This window comes from Lepidothrix coronata, unplaced genomic scaffold, assembly GCF_001604755.1.
Source record: "Lepidothrix coronata isolate B3197 unplaced genomic scaffold, Lepidothrix_coronata-1.0 Scaffold133, whole genome shotgun sequence".
Taxonomy (NCBI): Eukaryota; Metazoa; Chordata; class Aves; order Passeriformes; family Pipridae; genus Lepidothrix; species Lepidothrix coronata.
In genome coordinates this window covers 2,375,022-2,386,301 of record NW_016690313.1, presented here as the reverse complement: position 1 = coordinate 2,386,301, position 11,280 = coordinate 2,375,022, and the positions used below count along the sequence as shown (strand labels likewise).

General features: G+C 44.4%; 1 protein-coding gene across 1 annotated transcript; it reads left to right on the top strand.

Moving 5' to 3' along the window:
• Positions 1-281: 281 nt before the first annotated feature.
• Positions 282-3,918, top strand: FIBIN (fin bud initiation factor homolog (zebrafish)). The gene has a single exon (XM_017827037.1). It carries the CDS (start codon positions 361-363, stop codon positions 982-984), a length of 624 nt encoding a protein of 207 aa, XP_017682526.1. The 5' UTR covers positions 282-360; the 3' UTR covers positions 985-3,918.
• Positions 3,919-11,280: the final 7,362 nt, after the last annotated feature.

The window sequence follows — 11,280 nt, the reverse complement described above, 5'->3', positions numbered from 1 at the left end:
CCGGGCTGCTAGCAAAGCAGTCATTTCTGACCGGGAAAACGAGCAGAGCTGAGCAACGCCGGGTTTAGGGGGATTTCTTTATTTAAAGAGGAGAAAGTTGTACGCGTATCCCTCCCTCCCCGCGGGGGCGATGCGGGGGGCACTGCCGGGGGCGGGGGGCGGCCCGGTCCGGCCCTGCCCGGGGGCCGCTTCCCCCTGGGCGGGCTGCCCCGCTTTTAAACGCGGCGCGGCGGAGCCGGGCCCAGAGCGCCGCCAGCCCTCCCTCGGCCCGGGCGGCCCGCAGCGGAGGCGGGGACGGCGGCGGCGGCACCGGGGAACCCATGGGGCGCGGGCGGCCCTAGGCTGCTCGTCGGCCGCAGCATGCCGGGCCCCCTGCGCCTGCTGGGGCTGCTCTGGCTCTGCAGCCTCTGCCGCGGGTACTTCGAGGGGCCGCTGTACCCCGAGATGTCCAACGGGAGCCTGCACCACTACTTCGTCCCCGACGGCGACTACGAGGAGAACGACGACCCCGAGCGGTGCCAGCTGCTGTTCCGGGTGAGCGAGCAGCGGCGGTGCGGGGCGGCGGCGCCGGGCGGCGGGCTCAGCCTGCGGGAGGAGCTCACGGTCCTGGGGCGGCAGGTGGAGGACGCGGGCCGGGTGCTGGAGGGCATCGGCAGGAGCATCTCCTACGACCTGGACGGGGAGGAGAGCTACGGCGCCTACCTGCGCCGCGAGTCCGCGCAGATCAGCGACGCGTACTCCAGCTCGGACCGCTCGCTGAGCGAGCTGGAGGGCAAGTTCCGCCAGGGGCAGGAGCAGGGCGGCCGGGAGGAGTCCCGCCTGGGCGACAGCTTCCTGGGGCTGCTGCTGCACGCCCGCGCCCTGCTGCGAGAGACCCGCCACATCTCCAGCGGGCTGCGCGACAAGCACGACCTGCTGGCCCTCACCGTCCGCAGCCACGGCGCCCGCCTCAGCCGCCTCAAGAACGACTATCTCCGCGCCTGAGAGCGGACCCGGACCCGCCCCGGCTGAACCCGGACCCCGGCCGCCCTCAAACGGGATCCCCAGCCCTGCCGCCAGCCCCCCCGGAAGGCACAGCCCCGGCGTCTGCCTGGAAGGAGCACCTCCTTGCACAGATCTTAGGTTGGGAAAGACCTCCCAGGATCACCAAGTCCAGCCTTCGACTGAATACCACCATGCCCACTAAAACATGCCGCGAAGTGCCAGATCTGCTAATTTTTTTAACACTTCCAGGGATGGTGACTCCACCAAAATACATCCTTCTTCATGGAAAAAAAAACTTTATTTATTCTATTTGACTTTCTAAACAAATAGCACGATTCTATAAACCAGGAGGTTCGAGGTATGTTTAAGTTAATACCCCATGTTCAAAAAAACCTACCCTCTGTTACATGATTAGTCTTTGGTTCCAAAGTAAAATAAGCTTTCTCGTTTCTGATTCCCTGTTGTTTGTTTATATATCACCTGTTCTACCGTGGCTCATCTGCCACAAACGTGGATGCAGTGTGGTGCTCGGCAGCCCCTTCCAGCCTCGTGTGTAGCAAATACTTAAATTGCATTTGTTGTTACTCCTTCAGAGTGAAACCTCTGGCCCTCTATTAACTTTGTTAACCTTTTGTAATGGTTTGTATTCTATGCACGTTAAACGTTGTTCTACTACGTAACTTAAAGCTGTGATTTTTTCATTTGTGTTTGGAAAGATGGGAATTATTCTGGCAGGATTTGTACTCTTCCAGGCTTGCTTATCTGTGACTCTAAGCTATCATAACCCCAAGAACCAGCCAAAAAAGGTTTATGTCAGATCCTGAGAATGCCGACGGAGATTTTTATAGTAAAAGGAATGAGCCCTAGTGGTGATTGGAGTTTTTGATCCCAAATTTGAGAGCCAGGAGCATGCTTCTAGAGCAGACAAAAAGGTTTTGTCTGTGCTAGCACAGTGATATTTCTTTTTGGTGACTTTGTACTTTTGCTAGCTAAGCTATTAATAAAGCTATTTGTGGTCCTAGACAATAGCAAAAGTGCCTAGTGGGAAGGAGGGGGAGGATTGTTTGGGTTTGTAGACTCATTGCTATTTAACTGACAACTGGGGGTAATGTGGCTATTACGTTACAGATACTGCAGGCAGAATCGCTATTTGGATGAAAAACATTCGTATGTTGTTTTAATAAATATTTGAAAACAATGTTAAAGTACATTTTTGTTCTTTTACTGATTTCCTTGAGACGCTCTTAATTTAAAACATGCTGTTGAAATGTCTGTTCAGAAACAAAATTGCAAATTTGTAGCTCCTGCCAAGTGAAATAACTTGCTTTTTTAGTAAAAACAAATAAATAAAAGTTTACAGACTCAAGAGGTAAGCAAGTTTCCTTAAAAGCAGTTATACAGAAGGGCTTGTAGAGCAGATTTTTTTTTTTTTTTAATTTGTAAGCCTTTTTAAGCACCTAGGAATCTCATGGCACTGGAAGAGAAGCTGTTTGGTGTACTTCTGAGGTCTGTTCTTGTTAACCCTGCTCACAATTCAGTTATACTTTGGTCTGCAGACCATCCAGTGGGTAAGTTACTCAGCAGTGCATAAGTCACCTGGGACCAGAGTGCTGAAGGCACCAGGAAAGTCTGGTTAAAGTATGTGCTTACAGAACCAGGCAGCTCACTGCTGTCTGCTGAAGTCTGAGGTGTAGCTGCTAGCAGGATACTCGAGATGTCAATTTGCACCTTTAGGTCCCAAGGACCTTTGAAGATCTGCTGAAAAAGAAACATCTTATTGAGTGACTTTGGTGGAACTACTCAGTGTTACTTTCATGTTGTCAAGTTAGAAGGTATGGCAGGCTCTTAAAAATTAATTTATGTGTGATACTTTCCTTGCTAATAGGGGTGGATGGAACAACACAAGAGGCATCTGAGTCACTGAGTCTTGTCTGCTCACCGTCACAGCGAACCATATGGCATTTCTGGTCTGGACCAAGCTCCAGAAGAACCTGAGGGTTTCATTCATGTCCAATATCCCTTCTGAATCTGACCCGTTTAGAAGTAGGTGCCAAGGATGTCATGCAGTTCCATTTGTGCCACCCTAATGTTTCATATGATAAATATGAATTTCTGACACTGGTTTATGTTTCAGTAAAATGTAATCGGTTTTATATTTGAAATATGGCAGAATGCTGATCTTATTTCAGTAGCATTGATTATGAGAGGCTTTAAATGTTCCTTTCAAAAATAAGACGTCTGAGCCTGGTCTATGCATGAGTTCACACACTTAGTAGAAATAGTCAATCTTACATGGATTCGATCAAGCCAGTACAAAAATCTTTTAGGACATTTAAATCTACTAGAATTTGATTTACATAATTTCGGCTGGTCTAAGCAAATGTATATGTTAAAAATATAATTTTTGAGTCAGAGCTGATGCATTAAATGGTTTTTATAGAGCTGCTACAAGAACTGAATGCTTAGTGATATCCAGCAGTTTTAAGTATTAACTTCAAATTTGTTCTTTAAAAACTATGAAAGCTATATTGTCATCCTCTTTGCAGTCTTATAAGTGTTCTGCTTCTGCTTTTTTATCTGATAAAACTTATCTAATTGGAAGAAATGAAGACTGAGTTTATACGGCCAATTTCAAGAGGTAAAGGCCTTTTTTATCATTGAAAATTTGGTAAAGATTTTCAAGCAGAGAGCTTTTAAAGGATGATTGCAGCAGCTCTTTTGACCCATTAGGTCCTTGTGTTGTGTTAAAATATTGCATTCATATTAGGCTCTTTTCTTTTGTTTTTTGGAATGCAGTAGTTTGAACTAAAATTAAGCCGCCTTGGGGTTTTTTGTGGCTTTCTCAAGATTTTCAAAATACATATTGCTTTCAAATTTATTAAAGAGTTGATGATACTGAAGAGCAAAAGACTGTATTTTCTGGGGAAAAAAAAAGTTCTGCAGCTGGAACAGTCAGAGAGAGCTTGCTTAATACTGAAGTTTTTTTGCCACTCAACCAGTGATTGAAGTCATGGAGAGGAACAGGTTGCCCAGAAAATTGTGGATGCCCCATCCCTGGAAGGGTTCAAGGCCAGGTTGGATGGGGCCTGGAGCAACCTGATCTAGTGGTGTCCATGGCAGGGGGTTTGGAACAAGATAATCTTTAAGGTCCCTTCCAGTCCAAACCATTCTCTGCTTAGTCAAAGCAAGGCCTTATGGGACACACCTCCACATCTCTCCAGGTAGCTTTCTTTTGAGGGGAGTGCTCTGATGCGGACATTCTCACATCTACTGATGCACACAGGAGAGAAGAAGCTCGGAGTGTGTGCAAAATCGTTCACAAAAGCTTGAGAAAGAACTGTGTGCTTGCCTTGTGCCAAGTCAATGGCTAGGAATTTAGGGGGGTGTCTGCAAACTGGATTTCTAAATTGCAACTTCAGTTTCACAGGTTGACCTACCCAGGACCGTCCTCAGAAAGAGAAGTCAAGTGAAGCTTTCAAAAACATGGTGTTTCTAAAAAACCCTGTGTGTGACAAGCTGGGTGTATGAATTGTCTCAAGCTAAGTTGTTGCTCCTACAGGTTGTTGTGCTCAATTACAGGTTGCCAAGATTTGAACCTCAGAAGCAAAAAACCACACCTGCCTTAGTCACTAGAAACAACCTCATGAGCTACTGAGGGCTCTGGTTATAATCTTGTCTAGAAAATGTGTATTTTGTGGAGAAATTCTATTGGGTGCATCTCTTGCTGTTGGTGTGGCTGTTCATTTAGATGTTGCTTTAACAGCTTCTTGCTCGTGTTTCTCCAATACCAATTTTGTGTTTAGTAAAGAGGTTTTCAGCTAACACTGAAGTGTTGTTGAGTGAAGTGCATTTCACAGCCACTATTCCTGAAGTAATCCTGTATGTTCAAAATCTGGCATTTTTCTGTCTTTTAAAATGTATTTTTACTTACAGCCCACTGGGGAATTTGTTTTTTATTACTTAGATTTTTTTTTTTTTTTGGTGAGCCATTAGTGAAAAATTGAACAATTTGTGGGTCTGTATTTCATTCTTATAGTATGTGAAACTGGCAAAAAACTTGAACATCTTACATGCTTTTTTAAAAGGCTTTTATTAGAATATATGTGTATAGAAAGACTATAACTGTGCTTATTTTATTTTCTTCATAAAGTTGTCATCCTGCCTACAAGACCAGTTTCTGACTGGAAAAGGCAGAATTTAATGACTAATTCTGTAACAGGAAAAACATATGGTCTCCATAATCATTACATTTTTAATGATGTGGCTTGGACAGAGTAATTCATGGCTTTGTAGAGCCATTCCTCCTCGAAAACTGCCTTACCTTGGGGAGGTATCACTGGCAATCTCCAACCTGCCATTAACATTCTTTCGTAAAGAGAAGGCAATGCCAAGTGTATCATATTTTCTCAGACAGCAGCCTTCCTTGGGCTATATGTACACCTCTTCTAAGTGCTTAGAAACTGTCTGTGTAGTAGTCATTGTTTGTGTCTGAACTTTCTTTTGGGGGGGAAAAAGTCATTGGAGAAGGTTGGCAAAGGGAGAGATTCGTAGGTATTGTCAAGTGCAGGATGACTGAAAAAGCTACGTAGTCACATCACATCTTCCATACTTTTTCCACTCTGCAAACATTTTGCTTGGACAACATAGAGTAGTTTTAGTGTAAATAATAGAGAATTAATATAGACACTCCAAACTGCAAGATGATCTTTTTTTTTTTTCTGTCTCCTTGCCATCTCTTCTGAAAAATAATGTGACGATGATTTTCCATTTAGTGCTAGGCTTTGGTCTGACACAATTAATTCAGTGGATTTGTAGTTTGAGGTTCTCAGGTTTTTTACTGAAGTTTGTTGTGCCTTTTCCTGGGTAATGATAAAGAATTCTTTCCCATACACTTTCTGTGTTGACAGCTTCTTGATTAAACAAGAGCAGTCAACTCTTCTTAATAGCAAGCTTTGTCCTTTTTTATTAACATGATTTTGTTTCTAATTTATTGAGATTTTCATTAAAATTCAGATCAGTATGAAGGTATATGCTAAATATATTACAAATTGTTTTTATGTGTTGATGTTTTCTTACAAAGTAATGCACTTTTTTAACTCTGAATTCTAACAGAGGCACAACAAAACGTGAGCTAATTCATTAATAGGTCACCACACAAGTCAGGATGCTATTAGATTTGTGATTTTAAATTATGTCTTCATATTCTCTAATTTCAGAAGAGCTATCCTAGAAAAAAAGAGTGAATGCAAAACCTCACTCAGATTTCTTTTTTTCCTTATGTAAGTGCAAAAGAATTATTCTGACCATTTACATCAAGAATGGACTGAAGTTCACACTGTGCTCATTTACCCTAGAAGCTAATTTGCAACCAGGTCCGGTTTTCATTTCTAACACTTATATTTCTGTGGCAATTAGGCTTTTCAAAAAGCTGGGCATCCCCTTGTGCTACTTATATATTGATTTTTTTAGCTCCTATCCTAATCACCCTTCCATTGTGCCTGATTCTGGAACCATATGCAGGCTCTGTGGCATTTATTTATTTACACACTGCACTGACTTTAATTCCTCTACATTTCTAAGCTACATTTCAGTCTTCCCCACTGCACATACATCTCAGGCCTGCTCTAAGTTGCTGCCTTTATCTCCCTCAGCACATGTGCAGAGCTCCACCTCACAGAACCAGGAAAATACCTTTATTGTTGGTATGTCAGACTCCACTGGGAATACTGGTCTAGTCTGTAGCCTTTTACCGTCGTCTCGAGGTAGCAAATTTATTGCACAGAGTTTGCTTCCTTTGCATTGATCTCTACCTACTGATTGATGATATTTATGTGGCAGTAACTTACTGCAAACAGTCATAGTCACACGGAAAACCTGTGGCATAACCCCCATGGTACATCCCCCTATGAATGACAGCGACAGAGTAAAGCCCAAAGAGAATCAGTGTACTGATCTCGCACTACAAGATTCAGCAAAATGATGTTGTGACAGTAAAACGGCATGTAAATGTACTGTAAAATAAATAAGGTCAATATTTTCATTATATATTACTTCTGATAGCCCTCTTTTAAAATTCTTTCTTTTATAGAAACACAAAAAATACAAGCACAACACTAATGATTCAGATTTTACTGAATTATGTTACCTTGAAGGCAGTTTGGTTCATATTTCCACTCAGATAAGAGACTTTTCCACTTCTATATTATGTAACACTGTTTATAAAGGTAGAGAGCCAGCCTTGCAAATGCCTTGTAGGTGCTCCTGTTACTGAATGAGGCTTAGGAGTATTTTAATTCCCACACCCTTATTAAGGTTATAATACCTCAATAGGTTCCCCTTTTGGCTTGGAAAAAAAATCTCTATTCTTGGTGTATAGCTTTTTTTTTCCTAAGGTCCAAACAAAACAACTTCTAGTTCTTTTTTTTTTTTTTTTTAACAGCCTGGTCAGGATTTATATGTATGCTTAGATACATAGTTATGTTAATAACAGATTTTACTAATTAAAAACCTGTAATTGTATTATTGAGACACAACTTGATTTGTTTCTCCCCAATTTAAACAAATTGATCCATTTGATTCTCCATTTAATTAATAAAACAAAAAAAATTATAAATTTATACAATATGAAGTATTTTCTTTCAGCCAGTATGCACTTAATAGGGTGTGCACTGGTTCTAAAACAAAACAAAGTAAAAATAATTGAGAAACCTAGTGTTAAGGTAATATGTTGCAAAGTCAACAGCATACGAGTCAGGAAGGTAAATGTGGATTCTCAAGCAATAATCTACATTCAGCATAGGCAAAATGTTCACACTGCCCTTTTCTAGTGAGGAGCTACTACTTGCAGACTAGTTTGACACAAGGAAGAGGTTGACACAAGGAATAAGGTATGTACCCCATATAAAATATCTGCAGGTAAGTATTATAATCTTTATCTAAAGATAATGAAGATTAATTAAACTGGAATAAATAAATAAAGCCATTTGTAAACAGTATATATGAAAGGAAACTAATTATCTGCCAACTTTGAAAATAATTTAGAATTTTCAAGCTCCTGGTTTGGAATAATGTATTTCAATGGGGAAACAACCAAAACTATGTGTATTCCATTGTGAAGATGGGAAAAGAACAAGAATATGAAGGAAAGCTGAAAGAAATGGATTTGGGACCTAATTTAAAAGCAAATAATTCCTATCACTCTTTCCTTAAAAGTAATGCATCTAACTCCATGCATTGCAGCACTGCCCTGGCACAGGAAGATTGTTTTTTATTGAAGATGTGAAATGATAACTACCAACAAAAATACTTCACATCCCATAAGTCACAGGCTCGGTCTGAGCCCCTTTTTAGCTGCCAAAATGTATCTAAACAGTGATTTGAGTATTTTCACTTCTGCATGTACCTGCTTCCATCCAACTAGCCAACTTTTCATCTGTGTGAATGCTTTACTGTCTGTGAAAAATGATGCTCAGGCAACATTTATGTTAAGGTCTTCTCTTTATTGGTTACACTGAGGCACCAGGTCTTTTCTGGGTGCTTTGCAGACTGCAGTATGGCCACTGAGTGTCCCATGGAGCAGGTACCTCTTGTACAGCTGGGGAAAAGCTTTCCATCTGGAAGGAAATAAAGGTTTTCCTTTTTGTTTTAATTCAGCTCTTCTTTTTCTTGTCACTCATGCCACCAGTTAATGCATACCGAAGAAGGTGGGCATTCCAGTGCAATAAAAACTGAAAACATGAAGACCAACATAAGCTGCTTCAGCTGAAAACTGGTAGGTGCTACATTTTGCCATTACCTTCAACTACACAAGTTTTATTTCTCTCTGTGAGAACCTCCTTCCCTTCAACCAAAAGAAACACACTGATCAAATAAATGCAGCATTAGCATGGTTACCAGCAGGAAAGTATGGGGCACTAAACAATGAGAGTGTATTAATGCCGGTTTTACATTTGTTTCCAGAAAGTTTTTTTCCCTGAAACTTACTGCTCACAAGGCTTGTTCGTCAGTAAAATCACCTCATAGAGTCATAGAATCGCTTAGATTGGAAAAGACCCCTAAGATCATTGAGCTGGCTGTTAACCCAGCACTGCTGAGCACACCACTAACAGTCCCTAAGTGCTGCACCTACATGGCTTTTAAATACCTCCAGGAATGATGATTCCACCATTTCCATGAGCAGCCTGTTCCAATGCTTGACAACCCTTTTGCGGAAAAAATTTTTCCCAACGTGCAATCTAGACCTTCCCTGGCACAATATGGGGCCCTTTTCTCTTGCCCTATTGCTTATTACATGGGAGAAGAGACTGACCACCACCTGACTACAACCTCCTTTCAGAGAGTGATATGGTCTCCCTTGAGCCTCCTCCAGGCTGAACACCCCCATCTCCCTGAGCTGCCCCTGATCAGACTGGTGCTCCAGACCCTCCACCAGCTCCATTTCCCTTCTCTGGACTTCCTTCAGCACCTCATTATCTTTCTTATTGTGAGGGGCCCAAAACTGAACACGGGATTCAAAGTGTGGCCTCCCCAGTGCCAAGTTCGTGGGGAATGATCACTGCCCTGGTCCTGCGGTCTCACACAAATCTGCCCCGTTATTTCGGAGGGTGCAGACAAGGGTGGCCCCATCTGAAAGAGCAGGGCTGTTTTATGCCACAGCACAGGCTCTGTTCGACCATGGTCTCGCTCAGTCTCGCTCACAAAGGCCATCTCTGTTTGGTGATGTTTACTGTAGGTTACATCTGATATTTGAAACCCCGAGTTGTTCAGGCTCCACTGGGGCCCGAAGTGTTGTTACACACAAGGGTCAGTGCAGTGGTAACAGGGATAACAGCGTGTTCCTCAGGGGATAAATAACCCATGAAAGACACACTCCCCCTTTAACTCGAGAGGGGACCAAACTCCCCGGGGAGCGCCGCGCCCCCTCCGCCGCAGCCGGCCCGCCTTGCGCGGCGGGTCCTCCCCGGGGCCGGGCCTGCTGAGCTCGGTGGAGCTGCGCCCCGCCCCGCCGCGGGGGCCGCCGGGCGCCCGGGCAGGTGAGGGGGGGGCGGATCGGGAGCTGGAGCTGGAGCAGGACTGGGAATGCGGCCGCGGGGTCGGGGCGGGCGCATCGGCCGTGAGGGCTCGTCCAGCCCCGGCCGTGGGCACGGGGGCCGCGCGTCCCCGCGGGCAGCGTGTGAGGGAGGCCCTGCCCGCGGCCGCCGCCTGCGCTGCTGATCGCCCTCGCCGCCTGCTCTCGCTGCGCTCATCAGAGAGGTGTCAGGCTGGAGCGGGGCGGCAGGCTGGCTCCCGAGCGGGGGCACCCTTCAGGCAGTGTGTCTCCCCCGGGCCTTCGCCTGTGCAGCCCTGAGGGAATGCGGGCGCGCAGGGCTCTCTGCCATTACGGTCCGTATTCGCTGCTTCGCTTGCGAGGCGGCAGCGTCAGGCGAGTGTTTGCCCTCGGAGACTGTGGTACGCCGGTCCACGTGCAGTATTTAGGCCAGGGTTATTCTTTCTCTGAAGTTTGCACCTACTTTTGACTCAGGCAGTACTTGCAAGGTGTGAAACCTCAGTTTCAAGCTGAGGCCAGTGCAGCTTTTACTGCAGTTGTACGAGTTTGTAAGTATCCGTGGTGCCAGTGCCGCACCTTACATCCTCCACCGAGCAGCTTCTGATGCAGCAAACTGTTTTGAAGGCATAGCTGAAACGTAATTATAATGCAAAATCATACTGTTCATTTCTCTGCAGCGTCTTAATGTTATATGAGCAGAAGGTATGTTAGCCAAAGTATCTCAGCTGTCTTAAAGTACCGATAATCAGAATTAAATTGTAAGTGGCTCTGCAGGTAAACTGCTGAGCTGAGGTCAGCAAAAAGGGGGATCTGGGTGATGTTTAGTGGGGTTAGGTTTGAAGAAACTGAAGGGGAGGACAGATTTTTGAGACAGAAAGCAGTTAGCATTACCTTTGGTGATGCTGAAAGCGTAGCCTCCAGATAATGGGGTTCACCTTAAATCATAATTGCTTGTCAGTATTCAGGCTGACCCTTGACATGCTGCTGGGGGGGCAATGTGGACAGAAAATCCATGAGCCTGGAACGATGTTCACATGAGATGCTGTGACTTATAGGAGCTACTGGTTGTATTTGTTTTAAACTGTGCAAATCTAAGATCTGATGACTGAAAGCAGAGTTACATATCTTGCCTTCTGGGTTCATGCAGATAACAGCAGTTCAGAGACAAGAAATGCAGGGAGCTGTTATGCTGAGAATTTGCTTTGCCTTCTCAGTTGCTCTTCAATTTGACCGTGGTTATGAGAATGCTG

Bases quoted from the DNA above. Each gene is read 5' to 3' on its own strand.
- FIBIN (XM_017827037.1), top strand. From the start codon at position 361: ATGCCGGGCCCCCTGCGCCTGCTGGGGCTGCTCTGGCTCTGCAGCCTC.